Consider the following 21,483-nt stretch of genomic DNA (forward strand, 5'->3'; position numbering starts at 1 on the left):
GGGAATCCTACCTGTAAAAAGTTTGCATGATTTTCATTACAGAGACTTTGCAGCATCTATTTTGACTATTTAGAGGCATATTTATACTTTTTCATTTTTGCTTGGTACAGACAGGAGGATTGCTATATAGTTAAATTCTGGATAGATGAGGTACTCTTTGTCTGAATATATCTCTGTGAATACACTTGTACAGCGTGTATATACATACAACATCCATACAAACTCATACCTTGTTTTATCAAAACTTTAATAAGCATAGTAGATAAAGAATAGATTTAAAAAGCTTAAAACAATGACTGAAAAACCTACTATGCCTTATAAAAGAATTTGAGCTTTGAGGGGATACTCTTCAAAACAGCATTAACATGAACAATCCCTTTCTCTCTAGCGATCCCAGAGTGGTTCAGATGTGTATTTTGTGAATATATGCTAAGACAATATTCAACCTGAAACATCTCTGAGACTATTTAAAGTTGTTAAATGTGTTGAATCAATTAAGATGGGATAGAGTATGTTGCAGTAATAAGCACCCCAAAGGTCTCAGTTTGTTTTCTTTTTAAAAAAACTACTTTGGCAACATATTTTCATTTTTAAAAATTGCCCTTATATCCATACTCAGATACAATAATAAGACTACCATCCATTTCTATGCAAGTTAATTTCTTTTTGAGCAAAGTATTCTTTAAATTTCAAAATTTAGGGTTAACTGTATTGGCACTGATATCCAAGGTAAAATAAAATAGTTACTACATGACTTACTGTATATGGTAAGTATGGGTTAGAGATGACAAATTAATTAGAAGATTGACCTTTTGTTTATTCTCTTAATGAGTAGCTTAATTTTTCTTTGACATAGTTCTTCCCTATATAATAGATTATAGGATACACTAATCATACTAGCAGAACATGAAAAGTTATAGCCACTAGATCTTTCTCAGATTAGGGATACTATACTGTACCATAGAAATCATCATCATTATCATCATCTCAGTATATTTTAAGAACTGTGAAATTTGTAGTTAATGTTTACAGACTAATAGTAGAAGACACTTCAAAATCAATCAATAGTTTAGGGCAATCAGTGACTAGTGTTATTCGGTATTAGTCATTTTCTCTCCCAACAGTGCTCAACACTGTGATTTGTATAAAACTGGTGCTTAATACATGTCTATGGATTTGGTCTGCTGTGTTTGACTGATGTCTAAGTCATTTGAAAGTATGGGGCTGACATACTATGAAGAAGAGAAGGCATCGTGTAGAACGGTTTATATTTCTGATTTTGGAAAAAATGATATCTTGCAGAGTCATGATTGTTCTCAGGTATTCTCTTGAGCTACGGATTTTAGCTCAAATAAATGAAAATAAATGTATTTAAAACTATAGACATATTATGAATAATGAAAAAATTGGGAAATGTGTAGATAGTGATATACAATAATCTTATAGCTTCATCAGTTTGAGATTTAAAATTTAAATTGCCCATTTTGTCCCTTGGGGAAAAAGTTAACTGACATATTTATGGTGAATAGTGATAAAATCATTACATTCATAAAAAGAATAAGTTACCTAATTTCCTCTAATTCTTCTTTAGGTCGCGATTTAATTTGTATCCAGTCTATGGATGGAATGCTGATGGTGTTTGAGCAGGAGAGCTATGCTTTTGGGAGATTTCTCCCTGGTTCTCTTTTACCTGGCCCTCTTGCTTACAGTTCCCGTACAGATTCCTTCATTACTGTTTCATCCTGCCGACAAGTGGAAAGTTACAAGTAAGTTTGGATCTTGAATCTTTGGAATCATGGTTTTTATGTGTATGCTGCTGATAATTTCTTATCCACAAAGAGCTTGAATATTGCAAATGAAAAAGAGAGTGGTTTTTCTGATAAAATGTAATTGTGGTGACTTAGAGGATATCATTTACATATCATAAAACATTTGAAAGGCAGTATAGTGCACAGATTGAGAGGAAGGATTTGGAGAGAGGCACACCTGGATTGGAGTCCTGATTTTGCTACTCACAGCTGTTTGATGGTCAGTGTCCTTATCCTGAATGTAAAGGAGGTAATAACATCTATTTCGAGAAATTTGTTAAAAGAATTAAGTGTATGTCAAGTTACCACCCCATAGAAAATGCTCAATAATTATTGCGATTGTTCCTTGAATTATAAATAATAAAACAGTCTGAGTGAAAAAAAGCCAGGTACAAATACATATATAGAATGATTTTATAACAAAAAAAGAATGTATATGACATAGGAAGAATACTGGCAAGAAATACAAGTGTGTTTATGAATGTTTTTAAAAGAACAGCTTACAGAAGTGAAGTATGAAAATGACCCTATGAAAACAGCTTATACTTTTTGCTAGAAATTCATATTGATTTTGGTGAATTGTGTTTCAGAGAGACCGTTTTCTTCTCTATCAGCTAAATTTCAATAAAAATTATGGTTTTGAGTTTTTGGAGGCTGTGTTTTTTATTGGAAGGGAGAATGGGAAAAAAAGTAGAAATCCATTCTGGGAAAAGAAATAGACTTGGAGAATTATAATATTTTAAGTAAGTTTATTGTTGTTATCTTACTGATGGCAGCATTTAGAACTTTAAACATCTAAGCAACACTTCATTATAGCCTTTCAGTATTATTTTTGGCCACATGATTTTTCCCAAGGCAGGAAGAAAATATAAATTCATCAGGCAACAGATGTAAATTTTTGCCTTCAAGTTTTATTATTGTGTATATTGCAAGTTAATGTAGTTTTCTCTTAATAAGTGACAATCTACATTCTGAGAATTATTGTTGAGGCATTGAGGATTTAAAACTCTGAAAATAAGCGAATGTTTGTGACTAAGCAGAAGTTAACTGATGGAGGTAATGTATCATTATGTCATATTCATCCTACAACTCCTATGGCGCTTGTCCAAAGGAGATGAGTGAGTTGTGGCATTGCTACTGATAATAAATAAAATATCATAATTATTATGAGAAGCTGGGAAAAATACCTGTATAATTCATTCAATCCTGCCAAAACTTAAGCAATATTGAGAAGATCTGCTTTTCACCTTTCCACCCAGTTCTTGCCAAGTAGGGTGATACTAGCAGTGTTACACTGGGGTCATGATACAAAGATGTGAATGTTCCATGACTTACTCTTTGAAATATGGGAATAGGAATTAATTTGGTAATAACTCCAGGAGTGATTGGATGAGAAAACAATGTGTAGGTTTCCTTAATGTGAAGGTTTAATCTCACAGAAACTCATACTGTTTTAACTGTGGTAATTCTCCAACATACTGATCTATTAAATTCATCTCCATCTAAGACTAAAAAAGTGCACACTTTATTTATTATGTGGATCTTTTAAAATGGTAAAAATGCATGGGATATGTGATTATTGTGAAATGATGACAATCAAGAGGGTTTATAACATTGAGTAGTATGTTGTATTTATATATACTTTCAACTTTAATAGATTAAATGGTAATCACAGGTGTAATTTAGGATGGGAGAAAGCAGGAAAACTGTAAGTTTGGTTTTTGGAGACTTCATGAAATCTATTTATAATCAGTTAAAAATATAATCAGTTAATAGAAAAGGCTTTTAAGACATAATTCATTTTCATTTTTGATATTGATGTTTAATTACTTTAAAAACAGATCAATTATGTTCAAATAGGAACTAGAGAAGGCTATGAGTCTCAAACTTTAGTGTGCATAAGAATCATCTGAGCATCCTTTTATGAAATGCACATTTGCACGTTCTTAATCCCCAACCCCTTAGATTTTGATTTAGTAGGTTTGGGGAAAAGACCTAGAAATCATCACAAATACACACCCCAGGTGATTCTAATTCAGGACATACTTTGAATGTTGTTTTTCTTTTGAAGTGAGAGGTTTGTTTGTTTTTTTTTTTTTTGGTAGAGGAGGGGCTTTGGGCCATTCCCTTGGCCACATTTGTACAAACTTTGGATCATCTTTTATTCTCTTTTTCTTTCCTTTACTTGTCAGAATTATATAGTCAGTAAATCGTGACCTTTCTACCTTTTTTTTTTTTTCTCTTATTCAGCCCTTGCTTCCCATTCCCACTGGCATTCAGACCTTTATCTTTTCACTTGGATTTCTGTTTGTTTGGTTTTTTTTTTTAACCTCTAATGTAGACTTTGAAGGGCCTTTCTCATAGCTATTCTTTTAAAACACCTCTTTAAGCCAGAATAATTTTTGTTGTCCATTAAAAAATCTAAATCTTCTCATATGACATTCAGTGCTCTTTATGCTCCAGTCCCATTTTACCTCTGTTAAGTGAACTTTCAGATTTGGAAGGGACTTTTAAAATTAACTGGTTTAAATATCCTCCTTTTTTTAACCTCCTAGATATATTATTGCTCAACACACTGATTTTTGCCCAATATCATATTTGCTTTCTGTATTGTGCTAAAATGTTCCAGAGTATGTCTTACATTATCAGGTTCCTGAGAGCAGAATCTGTTTTAAATACCTGTTCACTAAAGGAGTAATTCAGTTCATTAGTTCAGTCATTCATTCAGCAAACATTTTTCAAGAGGCTTCTCTGTGCCACACACTGTGCAAAGCACTAGAGATGCAAAGCCAGATAAGACCTGTCTCTTGTCCTCCAGCAGTATGCCAGCAAGTGGGGAGGTAGCAAGTCAATCAGCTACTTCAGTTCATTGTGATACTGGCTATGGCAGCACTGTGCACAGGAAACTGAGAAGCCTAGAGGTGATACCTTTAAATAAGAGTTGAATGTAAGGAGGCTCCCGGAAGAAGTATACTTGCCAGGAGTTTTATCTTTCTCCCCTGTTTGCTATACAATTTCCCCTGTACCCCTACAGTGGCTCCTAATATTAATACATTGCTAAGTAGACAATAGTCTTTAAATCAGTATTTTAAAATCCGTTTGTTGAATTTAATGGATAGTATTTTAAAAAGAGGATTGTGTTCTTCACCAGCCTTAGGCTCTTGCCAAACTGAAATATTTGGTGTTATTCATATATATTCAGAGCTTCTCTCTTTCTCTCTCCTCTTTTGCTCATGCTGTACTCTGTATGAAATGCTCTTCCTTCCTTTTCTGTGAATGAAAATTAGGTCTGGAAGCCTCCCTGCTCCCCATTCAGATCTTGCCTGACGTAGCTGTCAGTAACAACTCCTTCTCAATTCACAGAGTAATTTTTCACTGCTTTCCATAAGCACTATTCATGCTTTCACTGATATGACATTTACTTGTTTTTCTCCTTGACTAGGCTAAATGTTCCTTGATAGCAGGGATTTTGTATCCCCTGAAGTGCCTAGCATTGTACCTTGCTGAAAGTAGATGTTTAACAAGATCTTAATGAAGGAATGAAAAGTTTATGAGGACACCTTCTATTTTGTTATTGGCATCTTCCAATGAAAATGATTCTCCCAGGCATAATCAAGAATGCTTTAACTATAGCTGCAATGAATGTAGTAATGCTCTGTATCCAGAGCCTCCAATTCTAGTAGAGTTCTGCAGGTTAAGTATCAAAGTTCCCAAATCTCCTGGTACACTTTGAGATGACAACTACTTTTCATTTGAAAATAAATGATTTTGGAGGGTTTACTTTTGTGTTCAGTGACACCTCAACCCATATTTTAGTTACTTGCTGCTGTTTTTACGGTGTGACACAGAGGAGCACTAAATTATACGGTTGAGTTTGTCATTGGTACTCCACAGGACCTGTTAAGCGTTTGTGGCTTTTGGTTCAAAAAGTACCACTGTTCACCTGGACTTGCTGTATCTGTGATTAGTGCCCTTTCTGTTCTGAAAAACACATGTGACACTCTTTCATTAAATCTTTTTACATTGGACCTGATTATTCTTTCAGCAGTTCCAACAAGGGAATTTTATTCTTTAGCTTATATCACGGAACACTTGAGCGATAAGAAAAAAAAATCCAAGTGTTTTCTTTATTTCAGAAATTCCAAGTCTGCTTGGAATTGTTTGGTTTTGGAAACAGATTTCCATGTACATTATTGGTCACAGTTAAGAGAATTTAAGGAAGAATCATAAAATAAATGCTGTTGTAAGTTTGTCATCATCTAAATTTACTGTCAGTTACGTTTAGTAACAAAATACTCTTCTGAGTTGTCTTCTGGGAAGAGAATTGGTCTGGATTTAGAAATCAGGAGTCAATTTTGGCTGTGTCTGTGCCTGCTGTTTTGATGTTAATGAGGCCACTTTAGGGGTTCACTTATGCCTCACATGAAATAATAACTCTTTTTAGTTATATAAGAAGCTTCAAACAGCTCAAAATCTTTGGATATAGCAACAATCTCATTAATATCCATATCATCCTCTGGTAGGTTGGTGTCTGCAGGAAATGAATGGCCTATGTAATTAATTGCCCAAGGTTAGATCCATTTGCAGGACCAGCTCTGGACTGATGTTCTAGTCACTAGTGCATACTAATTTCTGTTACCATGAACCAGAGAGAGTAAAGCAATCTTATTTGGAGGTTGGACTATGAGGTCTAATTTTTTGGAGAGTTAGGGATTTTGAAGGTCAGTCTCAGATGGTGTTGAGATATTTGCTGCAGCTACCTATGGGATTTTTTAGCATGATTTTACAAGGCTGAGATCTTCAGCCTCCTACCCTTTTTTGTCTCATTTCCCATGACTCATTCCTCTCCGCCATGCATCTCTCCTAAACTCCTGCCATGGCCTTTCATGTCTCTTTTACTGCTGCATGCCTTTGCATGTGCTGTTTGCTTTGCCATAATGCCTTTTACCTCTTTAACAGCATGATGAGTTTTCACTCATTTTTCAAAACCTAGCTTTCTCCTCCTGAACTGATACCAAGAACATATATATTTCCTCCACCCCAATTACCTGTTCCTGCGATCATATTCCCTTGGTACTTATATGCATACCTTCTATTAGCACAGGGCACTCTGAGTTACACTTATTTGTTTGTATATGCATCTTCACAACTACTTTGGAAGGTCCTGGTGGATATAGGTCATGTAGTAGTTTTCCCCCTTGTTAATGCTTATATGAGATCCCTACTATATGTTTATTGAATGAATGAACTTTATATACATTAAGCTTTCTTATTAACTGTAATTTTCATGAATGCATTGCAAAATCGATCTTAATTCATAGTCATTCTGCATTCACTGAAAATTGGAGACTTTTTACAAATTAAGTATTGCTGATTGAGATAGAAGGCTTTAAGAGTTGGTATATGGGCTTCCCTGGTGACGCAGTGGTTGAGAGTCCGCCTGCCGATGCAGGGGACACGGGTTCGTGCCCCGGTCTGGGAGGATCCCACATGCCGCAGAGAGGCTAGGCCCATGAGCCATGGCCGCTGAGCCTGCGCATCCGGAGCCTGTGCTCCACAACGGGAGAGGCCACAACAGTGAGAGGCCCGCGTACTGCAAAAAAAAAAAAAGAGTTGGTATATGACATTTGAATACCAGTGTAAATTTCAGTACTTGTTTAGATATTCTGCATTGCCTTTATTTATTCAGGTCCCTGATGTTTACACTATCAGACATCTTTCTTTAGACAATATGAGATGTCTGAATATATCTACCTACTAATTTTCCTCTTAGCTATCAAAGAGCAATGTAAGAAGTTTTGATTCAATAAGAGGGAAAGGCTTAATTATTTGTTGAGATGTTTTTGTTAACCTTCTAATACCTTTTCTCTGCTAAGTGTTACCTTTTGGAGAGCCTTCCCTATCTCCCCTATGTAACTAGATATGCACCAACAATAAAAGTAAGAAACTTCAAAAAAAAAAAAAAAGAGGGAAAGGAATCTATGAGCCTAAAATTTCTTCATTTTGAGTAAGATTATTACTCTAACAATACACCATAAATTAATGTGAGTAAGGGAATTTAAACTTTATTGTCTGAATCATTTCTAAATTGAATATTTATAAATTGTTTTTAAGAATGATTTGAGCTAAATGTTACTATTTTTTAATTTTTAACTTTTAAAAAATTTATTTTATTGAAGTATAATTGATTTACAATGTTGTGTTAAATGTTACTATTGAAATAAAAGCTTTAAAATACTTATAGAAAGTTATAATGTCCATTATTGAGAACTTATTACATACCAGATAAATTACTATGTGATTTATCTCTATGTATATATAAATCTGTATCTGTCTATGTGTTTGTCAATCTGTTAATCAATAATTTGGCACCTAATGTATACCAGATACTGTACTAGGCACTAAATTATTTTTTAATTCTTTTAACAATGCTTCAGTTTGAGATTATTATTCCCATTTTATAGATAAGACAGAGTGATTAAAAATTTTCTCAACTAGTTAATGGTTTAGCTGGGAATTAAACTCAGGTGTTCTGGGGTCCATAAATTATCTATTAATAATTTCTACTATTTCTACTACTACTTTTTTGGGGGGTTTGCAACAAGTTGTCTGGTTGCTTTGCATTATTTGTATTTTTTTTCTATTTTGTGTTTTGGTGCTGGATCTTTCTTGAGTATTGTTTTTGTCACATAAACTTCTAATGGAAATGCTTTGATATGTGGCAGAGCTATTTTTCCAACATTGAATTTTGGGACATATGGTTATAATTTCTTTACCATTGCAGTTTTACATAGTCTTAAGCCACAGTATCATTCAGTATGAATTCATTACTAAATTTTACAATTTTTAAAATCAAGGAGATGGTTATTCGTAAGGTTTGTAGATAATGTGCATTTAAAAATTTTAGCTATACCGAGATTATGTTTTTAAAGTTTAAAATAATTTACACTTTTTAACTATAAAGTCACTTACAATTATTCCATATCTTTTAAACAGATACCAAGTACTTGCTTTTGCAACGGATGCAGATAAAAGACAAGAGACTGAACAGCAAAAACTTGGTTCTGGAAAAAGACTAGTTGTAAGGCCTTTTAAAAATATATGAAAATTTTAGTAATGTTATATCTAATTATAGATGTTCATTTAGAATAAGAATTCCTGGGAATAAAAATTTAAAAAACATATATTTTAGCCATTTCTCTTTTCTGTGTTAAAGTTATGTCAATGATCAAAGAATTTAGTTGGCTATTATTGAGCAATGGAGATACATGCCTAGTCATGGTCATAATATAGCAGATTATAGAGTTGTACCACTAGAATGATAGATATCCAGATGTGGTCACTTTTAACTGAAGTGATTATAAACTAACAAAATAAAAATAGAAAAATTAAAAATTCCTTTAATAGGCAAAAAAGTTGCTACTAATAGGCATGTGATGAAATATATAAGTAAAAGATGAAAAAATGTTCACAGTCTACAAAGATAAAGTTAGCTCAAAGACAAATGTGGACGTTTGATAACTTGAAAAAGTAGTTTGAAGAAAAATTGTTTGAATTTTATTGTTTCTGGTCTTTAATCCACTCTGAGTATGTTTTTCTATAAGGTGTGGCAAAATGTTCTAATCTCATTCTTTCACATGTAGCTGCTCAGTTTTCCCAGCACCACTTACTGAAGAGACTGTCTTTTCTCCATGGTATATTCTTGCCTCTTTTGTCATAGATTAATTGACCATAGGTGTATGGGTTTATATCTGGGCTCTCTATTCTGTTCCATTGATCTATGTGTCTGTTTTTGTGCCAGTACCACGCTGTTTTGATTACAACAGCTTTGTAGTGTAGTCTGAACTCAGGGACTTACTTCCAGCTTTGTTCTTTTTCTCAGGATTTCTTTGGCAATTCAGAGTCTTTTGTAGTTCCATATAGATTTTAGGATTATTTGTTCTAGTTCTGTGAAATATATCATGGGCATTTTAATAGGGATTACATTAAATCTGTAGATTGCTTTGGGTAGTATGGACATTTTAACAATAGGATATCTTTCTATTTCTTTGTATCATTTTCAGATTCCTTCATCGATGTTTTATAGTTTTTAGAGCATAGGTCTTTAACCTCCTTGGTTAAGTTTATTCCTAGGTATTTTATTCTTCTTGATGCGATTTTAAACAAGATTGTTTTCTTGCTTTCTCTTTCTGATAGTTCATTATTTATAGGAAAACAACAGACTGTCTGTATTGATCTTGTATTCTGCAACTTTCTGAATTCATTTATTAGTTCCAATAGTTTTTTGGTGGAGACTTTAGGGTTTTCTATATATAAAATACCATGTCATCTGCAAAGAGTGATAGTTTTACTTCTTCCCTTTCAATTTGGATATGTTTTATCTCTTTTTCTTGTTGGATTGCTGTGGCTAGGGCTTCCAATACTATGTTAAACAAGTGTGAGAGTGGGCATCCTTGTTTTGTTCCTGATTTTAGCAGAAATGCTTTTGGGTTTTCATCATTGAGTATGATGTTAGCTATGGGTTTGTCGTAAATGGCCTTTATTATGTTGAGATATGCTCTCTCTATACCATCTTTGATGAGAGTTTTTATCATGAGTAGATGTGGAATTTTGTCAAATGCCTTTTCTGTGTCTATTGAGAGGATCATGTGATTTTTATCTTTCCTTTTGTTAATGTGGTGTATCACATTGATTGATTTGCAAATATTGAACCATCCTTGCATCCCTGGAATAAATCCAACTTGATCATGGTGTATGATTCTATTTATATGTTGTAGGATTCAGTTTGCTAATATTTCATTGAGGATTTTTGCATCTATATTCATTAAAAGTATTAACCTGTAATTTTCCTTTTGTGTAGTGTTTTTGTCTGGTTTTGGTATCAAGGTAAAGGTGGCCTCATAGTATGGATTTGGGAGTTTACTGTCCTCTTTAATTTCTTGGAAAAGTTTGAGAAAGATAGGTAAAATTCTTCTTTATATTTTTGGTAGAATTCCCCTGTGAACCTGTCTGGTCTTGGACTTTTGTTTGCTGGAAATTTTTTTTAAATTGCAAATTCAATTTCACTGCTAGCGATTCATTTATGCAGATTGTCTATTTCTTCCTGATTCAATCTTGTCAGGTTGTATGTTTCTAGAAATTTGTCCATTTCTTCTAGGTTGTCCAGTTTGTTGACATATAGCTGTAGTATTCTCTTATGATTTTTTGTATCTTGTGGTATTGGTTGTTATTTCTCCTCTTTCATTTCTTATTTTGTTTATTTGGGTCCTCTCTTTTCTTCTTGGTGAGCCTGGCTAAAGGTTTATCAATTTTGTTTATCTTTTCAAAAAAGTAGCTCTTGCTTTCATTGATCTTCTCTCTTATATTTTTTGTCTCTATTTTATTTATTTCCTCTCTGATCTTTATTGTTTCCTTCCTTATGCTGACTCTGGGCTTTGTTTGTTCTTCTTTTTCTAATTGCTTTAGATGGTAGGTTAGGTTGTATATTTGAGATTTATCTTGTTTCTTGAGGTGGGCCTGTGTCTATAAACTTCCCTCTCAGAATGGCTTTTGCTGCATTGCATAGATTTTGGAAAGTTGTGTTTCCATTTTCATTTGTTTTGAGGTATTTTCTGATTTCCTCTTTTATTTCCTCATTGACCAATTGGTTTTTTAGTAGTATGTTGTTTAACTTCCACGTTTGTGCTTTTCCCATTTTTCTTTCGGTAATTGATTTCTAGTTTCATACTATTGTGTTTGGAAAAAATGCTTGGTATAATTTCTATCCTCTTAAATTTGCTGATACTTGTTTTGTGGCCCAGCATGTGATCTGTTCTGGAGACTGTTCCATGTACACTTGAAAAGAATGTGTATTCTGCTGGTTTTGGATGGAATGCCCTGTAGGTATTTATTAAGTCCAACTGATTTATTGTGTCATTTAAGACCACTGTTGTGTTACTGATTTTCTGTCTTGATGATCTGTCCATTGATGTAAGTGGGGTTTTAAAGTCTTCTACTATTATTGTATTCTTGTCAATTTTCCCCTTTATGTCTATTACTATTTGCTTTATATATTTAGGTGCTCCTGTACTGTGTGCATATATGTTAATGATTGTAATATCCTCTTCTTATATTGATCCTTTTATAATGATATAGTGATATTATTATATGATATCATGTATTATATTATTATGATATTGTAATGATATAATGCACTTCTTTGTCTTTTGTTATAGGCTTTGTTTTAAAGTCCATTTTGTCTGATATGAATGTTGCTATCCTTGCTGTCTTGTCGTTTCTGTTTGCATGAATGAAATATCTTTCTCCATCTCCTCACTTTTAGTCTGTGTGTGTCTTTGGCTCTGAAGTGAGTCTCTTGTAAGCAGCATACAGATGGGTCTTATTTTTTTTAATCCAATCAGACACCCTATGTCTTAAAAAATATTTTTTATTGAGGTATAGTTGATTTACACCCTATGTCTTTTGATTGGAGCATTTAGTCCACTGATATTTAAAAAAATATTGATAGGTATGTACTTATTGCCATTTTATTACTTGTTTTCCAGTTGTTTTTGTAGCTCTTCTCTGTTAATTTCTTCTTCTTTTTGTTTCTTCTCCATGGTTTGATGATTTTCTTTAGTGGTATGCGTGTGTTCCTTTCTCTCTAATTTTTGTGTATCTGTTGTAGGTTTTTGATTTGTGGTTACCATGGGTTTCATATATGTTGACCTACAACTGTATCTATTTGTTTTAAACTGGCGGTCATTTAAGTTCAAACACATGCTAAAGATTTACATTTTTTACTACCCTCCCCCCATATTTCATGTTTTTGATGTTATATTTTACGCCTTCATGTTTATCCCTTAACTGTTTATTATAGTTACAGTTGCTTTTATAATTTTTTTGTCTTTTAATCTTCATAGTAGCTTATTTAAGTGGTTGATCCTCAGTCCTTACTATATATTTGTCTTTCTTAGTGGGATTTTCACTTTCCTGTAGATTTTTACTTCTTTCCCACTTAGAGAAGATGTTCTAGCATTTCTTTTAGGGTAGATTTAGTATTGATTGATGAATGCTTTTAATTTTTGCTTGTCTGAGAAGCTCTTTATCTCTCTTTCAATTATAACTGATAATCTTGCTTGGTGGAGTATCCTAGGTTGCACGTTTTCCCCCTTTCAGCACTTGGAGTATATCATGCCACTTCCTTCTGGCCTGCAAAGTTTCTGCAGAAAAATCAGCTAGTAGTCTTATGGAGGTTCCCTTGTGTATAACTCTTTGGTTTTCTCTTGCTGCCCCTAGAACTCTGCCTTTATCTTTAATTTTTGCCAGTTTAATTATGATATGTCTTGCTGTGGATCTGTTTGGATTCATCTTCTTTGGGACCCTCTGTGTTTCCTGTATCTGTATATCCATTTCCTTCTTTAGGTTTGGGAAGTTTTCAGCTGTAATTTCATCCAATACATTTTCAACCCCTTTCTCTCTCTCTCTTCTCCTTCTGGGGCTCCTGCGAATGTTGGTACATTTGATGTTATCTCTTAAACTGTTCTCATTTTTTAAATTTGTTTTTATTTTTGCAGTTTCTTGTTAAAATTCTCACTTTGTTCATCTATTCTTTTCTCTAATTCAATTAGTAGTCTTATTACTAATGCTTTGAATTCTTTATCTGGTGAATTGTTTATTTTTAATTTTTTTTGTGGTACACGGGCCTCTCACTGTTGTGGCCTCTCCCGTTGTGGAGCACAGGCTCCGGACGCGCAGGCTCAGTGGTCATGGCTCACGGGCCTAGCCGCTCCGCGGCACGTGGGATCTTCCCAGACCGGGGCGCGAACCCGTGTCCCCTGCATCGGCAGGCAGACTCTCAACCACTGCACCACCAGGGAAGCCCCATTTTTCTGTTTTTTTAGGTGTTTTCTCTTGCTCTTTCTATTGAGACCAATTCCTCTGTCTTCTCATTTTGCTTAACTTTCTCTCTTTCTATGAAATTAGGTGAAACAGTTATCTAATTCAGTGTCCTTATGTGGGAGCATCCTTGTATAGTTTGTATGTGCCCAGTGGTTTTGATGGGAGAGCTGGATTTGATGTGAACATAAATCACATCTTTCCTCAGGGTGTGCTGGCAGCTATCACCTTGGTAGGAAGTAGGCTGGAGAAGGAAGGGCTAAGGACAGAGCCAGCTATGAGCCAAGGATTCCCCTCTCTTCAGTGGCCATCACTACCCTATCAAAGGTGGGGTAAGGTCCCAAGTTGCTGGAGCAGAAGCCCTGAGGGTGGAGTCTTTCTGGCTCGTTCCCTTTAAGTGTGAGCCCTCCCCATTTTCAGCACTGGCACCATTGTCGCAGAGGGGAGCAGTGCTGGAGTAGGAGTGCCTGTGCAGGCTCTTGGTATTTGAATGGGTGTAGGCTGTGGTGGTCCAGCCATAGACAGAGGTTAGGCTTCTTCTGATGTGCTGCCTGTGCTGCCCCCTCCCTGGTTAGACAGTGCTTTTGGTCTTAGCTGCCTCTGTGTTTCACTGCTGAGCTCTTTCCTCAGTCATGGCAGCCTTCACTACAGTGTGGAGCTGCAATGTGAAGTAAGCAGGGCTGGAGCATTCAGTCTGCTCAGGCTGGGACACTCACGAGGCGGTTGCAGGAAACCAGTCAGCCACCCATGAAGTTTCGATCTGCACGTTCTGCCCTGTTTTGGGAGTGAACAAGCATGTGTACACTCCTTCCGAGCTGGATCTGGGATTCCCCCAGCCTTCCTATTAGTCCCACCTGCCCTCCAACCAGCCAAGGGGGTTTGTCTTCTCTGTGCAGGACCCCAGAGCTAGGGTGCCCAACATGTAGTTCAAATTGCTCACTTCCCAGGGAGGATCTCTGCCTGTGAAGTCTCACTTTTCCTCTGAGCCCCGTCCCTCACACAGGTCCTGACCTGATCGCTTCTCTTCCCTTTCTACCTGATTATGTGTGGATATCTCTTCCAGCCTTGGTTGTACAGGAGTCTTTCTGCCAGTTTCCAGTTAATTTTTGGTGATAATTGTTCCACATATGGATGTATTTTTGCTGTGTTTGATGCCGGAGGTGAGTTCTACATCCTGTGACTCTGCCATCTTGATTTCCTTCTCCAAGAGCAGAGGTCTCCTCTGTCTTCTAGCTTGCATTGTTCCCATGAGAAATCTTTCATCTTATCTTTGTCCCTTTGTATATAATGTCTTTTTTCTCTGGATGGTTTTCAGATTTTCTCTTATCACTTGTTTTGAGCAATTAGATTATGATGTGTTTTGTGTAGTTTTCCTTTCTTTCATTCCTTTTTCGATGCTTAAGATTTGTTGAACTTCGTATATCAGTGAATTTATATGAAATTTAGAAAATTTTTAGCTATTAATTCTTCATATATATTTTTCTGTTCTCCATCTTTTCTCCTGTCCTCTCAATTACACATACATTTAGGGTACTTGAAGTTACCCTACAGGTCACAGATTTTCTTTTTCTTTTCAAAAATTCTTTTTTCTATTTCATTTTGGATAATTTCTACTGCTATGTTTTCAAGGTCACTAATATTCTTTCTACAGTGTCTAATCTGGTATTAATTCCCATCTGGTAGAGCTTCTATCTCTACAAGTTCACTTCGGGTGATTTAAAAAATATCTTCCATGTATCTACTTAACTTTTTAAAGATAAAGAATATAGTTATAATAATTGTTTTAATGTCCTTGTTTTCTAATTCTAACATCTATATCTTTTTTTTTTTATGTCTGATCTTATTTATTTGTTACTCTTAGAACATCTCATTTTTGACTGGACTCAGACTTAGAAGTAGAAGCTTTCAGAGAGGACAGCCTCCAACTCTTGGCAATCTGTTCCTGGCGTTTTTCTTTGGCCTCCTTCATCCTCCTGGCCCAAAGTTTAGCATATTCTGTAGCCTCTTCCTTATTTTTCATAGTACACTGTTTCTTCAGAGCAATACACCGATGTTTGTCTTGCAGAACACGTGGAGTAACAAGATGCTGAATCTTGGGTGCTTTGGTCCTAGGTTTCTTACCTTCTTTGTTTAGGTGCTTTCTCACAACATATTGGTGGACATCATCTTCTTTAGAGAGATTGAAAAGTTTGCGGATTCTGCTAGCTCTTTGGAGCCCCAGGCGATGAGGCACAGTAGTATCAGTGAGTCCAGGAATATCCTTCTCCCCTTTTTTATCGATGACCAAATTGAGAACTCTCAGATTGGCATCTACAATGCAACCCCATGCAGATTTGCCCTTTCTTTCTCCAGTCCTCCTTGGTCTGTAACAAGAATGCCCCTTACTCAGTAGCAGGTGGACTTGGCCATGGGTCAAAACACCCTGTTTCACAGGGAAACCCTGTTTGTCGTTTCCACCACTGATTCGGACCATGTAACCCTTCCATTCTTCTCCCGGAGCGTCAACAGCAACTTCTGTGGCCATACGCTTCTCATAAAAGGTATGAAGTTTTCATTCATCGTCCACTTCAATGAGTTTCTGGCAGCCAGTGGCTGGGAAAGAGATGTTCAGCTTCATTCTGAAGTGGCCGACCGCCTCTGAGGCGCCACAAAAAAGAGTCTGTATCAATTTTGAGTGAATTTCAGTTTATTTATTTATCTCCACATCATGGATCACATTTTCCTTTTTCTTTACATGCTTGGTAATTTTTTATTAGATACCAGGATATAGTCAATTTTACTTTGTTGGGTGCTAGATATTTTTGTGTTTCTATAAATCTTCTTGAGCTTAGGCCTGGGAGACAGTTAAGTTAGTTGGAAACAGTTTGATCTTTTTGGCTCTTGCTTTTAAGTCTTGTTAGGTGGGACCAGAGCAGTGCTCATTCTGGGGCTACTTATTCCCTACTCCTGAGGTAATACCCTTTGAGTGCTCTATCCACCTCCCTTTGAATTATGAGGTGTTCCAGTCTGGCTGGCGGGCACTGGCAGTATTCCAGGCCCTTTGTGAATGCTGGGCACTGTTACCGCTAATCCTTTTGAGTGGTTCTTTCCCTGGCTTTGAGTAGTTTTCTACCTGAATGTGCTGATAAGTACTCAGCTGAATACTTGAGAGGATTCTTTACAGATCTCAGAGTTCTGTCCCTGTGCTGCTCTCTTTCTTTGTCATGCTGTCTTATGCACTCTAGCTGCCTTGCTTTTTCTGAACTCTTATCATCCATCTCCTCAACTCAGGGAGTCTGTTGGGCTTTGCCTGGGTTGTTTCTCCCTGTGCCATGGCCTGAAAACTCTCTCATGGCAGGAGCAATTTCACCATTCACCTCATTTATTTTCTGTTTTTAAGCGGATTGCTGTCCTTTGTTTTCTGATATCCAGTGCCTTGCAGATGGTTGTTTCATACATTTTGTCTGTGTTGTGGTTGTTTCAGATGGATGGTAGATTTTTTTCCTATTACTCTATGACGGCTGGAAATGGAAGAAATTTTAAATGATTGTTCTTAGTAAACTTCTGTGCATTTTGAGACTCATTAATTTAGAATGTGTTATATTTCCCTAAGGACAGGTTACAAAGAGTGGCACTCAGTACCTAGTGAACTGAAAGTATTTAGTGGCAGGATCTTGGCCTGTGGCCTCAGAAACTTTGCCTATCCACTCTGAATGAATTGTCATCTCTCAGAGTCAGGGACACATCAGCCTGAGTTACAAGCACTGAAAAGTAATGCTAGAATGCTAGCCTATTATATTGTAATGAGAAATATTAACTGCCTTAGGACTGATGTTCATGTCTTGTGTCCATTAGAATCTTTTCATATAGGTAAACTACACTTGAACTAAGTGGCAATTGAATGATTTCTTGGTGTTGAATCTGAATTTAGATGAAGATAATCTGATGCATCTACCTATATTCACTATGCTGTCTCCCTATTCCAGATTGTTCTTATATACACACTGATTATATTTGCCTCTCTGGCTAGCCCCATTTGGATTTCATACCTTCTTCAGATATTTTAATCCTAAAGTAGACAGATTAATACCTAAATCATTTCTGGATGGCATGAAATTTATATATATATATATAAAAAATTTTTATTTTTTGGCTGCTTTGGGTCTTCGTTGCTGCATGTGGGCTTTCTCTAGTTGTGGCAAGTGGGGGGCTACTCTTTGTTGTGGTGCGCGGGCTTCTCATTTCAGTGGCTTCTCTTGCTGTGCAGCATGGGCTCTAGGTGCGCAGGCTTCAGTAGTTGCAGCATGAGGGCTCAGTATTTGTGGCACGTGGGCCCTAGAGCACGCGGGCTTCAGTAGTTGCAGCTCACAGGCTCAGTAGTTGTGGTGTGTGGGCTTAGTTGCTCTGCAGCATGTGGGATCTTCCCGGACCATGGATCAAAACCGTGTCCCATGCATTGGCAGGCGGATTCTTAACCACTGCACCACCAGGGAAGTCCATCTATCTATCTGTCTATCTATCTATCTATCTATCTATCTATCTATCTATCTATCTATCTATATATCTACCTATCTTTAATGTGACTTTTCATATCTCTTCTTTGAACTTTTATTTGTTGATTCTTGCCTCAAAGCCTAACTTTGAGGGCAATCTTACTTCCTCTTTATCCACATAATTTTGTGCATTCCATCTCACATTGCATTTCCCTGATGATTAGTGGTGGTGAGCATTTTTTAATATACCTGTTGGCCATTTGTATGTCTTATTTTGAGAAATGTCTATTTAGGTCTTTTGCCCATTTTAAAATCAGATATTTGTTTTCTTGCTATTGAGCTGTCTGAGTTTCTTATATATTTTTGTATATTAACTCCTTACTGGCTATATGGATATATTGTTTTCCATTTCATAGATTGACTCTTCACACAATTGATTGTTTCCTTTGCTGTGCAGAGCTTTAAAAAATATTTTTTTATTGAATAAAAGACTTTAAATTCTATAATGCTTTACAATTTTCAAAAGTTTCACACACATGATTTCATATCATCCCATAATGACCTTTTTTTTTTTTTCCCTGCAGAAGCTTTTTAGTTTGATGAAATCCCTTTTGTCTATTTTAATACTGTTGCCTGTGCTTTTGAGGTCATATCCAAATAAATCATTGAGCTTTTCCCTATGTTTTCTTCCAATAATTTTGCAGTTTCAGTTCTTATGTTGGAGTCTTTAAGCCATTTTGAATTGATTTTTGTGTATGGTATGAGATAGGGGTTCATTTTCATTTCTCTGCAAGTGGATATCAAGTTTTCCCAACACCATTTTTTGAAGAGACTGTACCATCTTGCATTGTGTGTTCTTGGTACCTTTGTCAAAGATGAGTTGACTGTAAATGCAGAATTTTATTTCTTGGCTCCCTATTCTGTTCCACTGGTCTAGATGTTTGTTTTTTATGCCAGTTCCATGCTGTAGTTTTGTAGTATATTTTGAAATCAGGTAGTATGATGCTTCCAGCTTTGTTCTTTTTGCTCAAGATTGCTTTGGCTATTTGGAGTCTTGTGGGTTCATATGAATTTACATTTTTTTTCTATTTCTGTGAAAAATGTCATTGGAATTTTGATAGGGATTTGAATCTGTAGATCACCTTGGGTAGTAGGGACATTTTAATAATATTAATTCTTCTAATCCATGAACATGGAATATCTTTCCATTTATCTGTGCTCTTCAATTTCTTTCACCAATGTTTTATAGTTTTTGATGCACAGATCTTCACCTCCTTGATTAAACTTATCTGAGTGTTTTTGAACCACTGAATAGCTAATATCATTTGGTAAAAGATGGGGCAAAAACTATTAGAGTCTACAAAATATCAGAAATAAGGTCACAGGAAAAAAAAAGTGAATGAAGGTTAGCCAATCTTTTTTTTTAATTTTTTAAAAAAATTATTTATTTTGTTTATTTATTTTTGGCTCTGTTGTGTCTTTGTTGCTGCATGCGGGCTTTTTGTAGTTGTGGTGAGTGGGGGCTACTCTTCGTTGACGTGCGCAGGCTTCTCATTGTGGTGGCTTGTTTTGTTGAGGAGCACAGGCTTTAGGCACGTGGGCTTCAGCATTTGTGGTACACGGGTTCAGTAGTCGTGGCTCATGGGCTCTAGAGCGCAGGCTCAGTAGTTGTGGTGCACGGGCTTAGTTGCTTCATGGCGTGTGGGATCTTCCTGGACCAGGACTTGAACCTGTGTCCTCTGCATTGGCAGGCAGATTCTTAACCACTGCACCATCAAGGAAGCCCAAGGTTAGCCAATCTTTATGCCTGCGTTGTTGTAAAGCATTTCTTAATTGTATTGATATGACAGTGACTAAAATGTTCTGTTTTTAGCAACTAAATTGATCATAAGTTTTCCTTTGCAGGTGGATTGGACTCTAAATATTGGAGAGCAAGCCCTTGATATATGTATTGTTTCTTTCAATCAGTCAGCATCTTCTGTTTTTGTTCTTGGTGAGAGAAACTTTTTTTGCCTTAAGGATAATGGACAAATTCGATTTATGAAGAAACTTGATTGTAGCCCAAGTTGTTTTCTCCCATATTGCTCAGGTGTGTGGAAAGATTTTCTTGTATCTCTTCCATATGTCATGACTATATTTTATACACCAAAAAAAGCTCAAATCACTCACATATATTTTAAACATTTAGGAAAATAGTTTTATACAGCACATGTAATGGAAATTTTAACTTTTAAAGTTTGAATAGAAGTGTGATATAAAGCACACATTTGGTTTTGTCAGTTATTTTACTTCATACAAAATGACTTGTAGAATTGGCCTCAGGTATGCATTAATGCTTTCCAAGATGTGGCTGTTCAAGATGCTTCTAAGAGAACATCAGACTCTTTTACAAGCAGAATGGAGCATAGTAATGCCTAATAGAATTATTTGTCTGTAGTGAATGTCTAGTAAATATTAGCTTAAATGTGTTAAATATTAATCAAGTTCATGCTTTCTAGATAAAATACAAAAATGTTGGCCACTATCTGGTTACAGTTTTTATAGTTATATATGTAGTTTTTATATACTTATAAAATGATTTTTTTCTTTTTGATATCGGTAGCTTGTAGTTGAAAAATAATGTTTTATTACTAAAATCTTTATGCATTAAGTCAAGACATTAGGATTAATTTCTATCATAAGTCCTCTAAAAGGGATATAATATACTGTTGGAAATGATTGTTTTCTTATTATCCTCTTTTTCTGTCTTCAACCCATAGTTTCTGAAGGAACAATAAATACTTTGATTGGAAACCATAATAACATGTTGCATGTTTATCAGGATGTGACATTGAAGTGGGCCACTCAACTTCCCCACATTCCTGTAGCAGTAAGAGTGGGCTGTTTACAGTAAGTGGTTTAATTTAACAGTTTTTTTAAAAGAGTATCTTAAGGAATTCACTAGAAGTTTTATGGCAAATGATTTTATTAAAAAATGACAAGTGACATTGAGTGTCTGCAATGGAGATAATTTAAAATATAAATTTTATTGGTAAAGAAGGATATAAAAAACCCTTAATTAGCACCTTTAATCATTTTTATCTAGAATCTCTAACAAGATATTCTTTATAAATTCAAGATTTCAAGAAAATAGTTTACCTGATAGATTATTTTCTTTAAAATAGAAAAGGATTTCTTCAAGCACTTAATGGATCCCATTTAGATATCACTTATTGTTGACTGTGAGAATGTTACACTTCAAAATTTGTTTCAGAACTTATTATGTCAAACGGTGCAGAATTGCTAATGATTATGTGTTCAGGACAGTTTAGATTTTAAATAGAGCC

At 35.5% G+C, this 21,483-nt stretch overlaps 1 protein-coding gene and 1 pseudogene across 2 annotated transcripts in view; one reads left to right on the forward strand and one right to left on the reverse strand.

Annotated features, from left to right (window-relative positions):
* BBS9 (Bardet-Biedl syndrome 9) overlaps positions 1 to 21,483 on the forward strand; it is a 448,956-nt gene that overhangs the window by 93,588 nt on the left and 333,885 nt on the right. The window contains exons 6-9 of the mRNA XM_082846142.1: positions 1,592 to 1,766; positions 8,805 to 8,889; positions 20,063 to 20,246; positions 20,917 to 21,046. Coding sequence (XP_082702268.1) covers positions 1,592 to 1,766; positions 8,805 to 8,889; positions 20,063 to 20,246; positions 20,917 to 21,046 — 574 coding nt within the window. The remainder of the gene's footprint in view (positions 1 to 1,591; positions 1,767 to 8,804; positions 8,890 to 20,062; positions 20,247 to 20,916; positions 21,047 to 21,483) is intronic.
* LOC309966128 (small ribosomal subunit protein eS6-like) lies at positions 15,524 to 16,338 on the reverse strand (annotated as a pseudogene). The gene has a single exon. The product of its transcript is annotated as a small ribosomal subunit protein eS6-like (transcript).

Source organism: Leucopleurus acutus (genome assembly GCF_964270905.1).
Source record: "Leucopleurus acutus genome assembly, chromosome: 9".
NCBI lineage: Eukaryota > Metazoa > Chordata > Mammalia > Artiodactyla > Delphinidae > Leucopleurus > Leucopleurus acutus.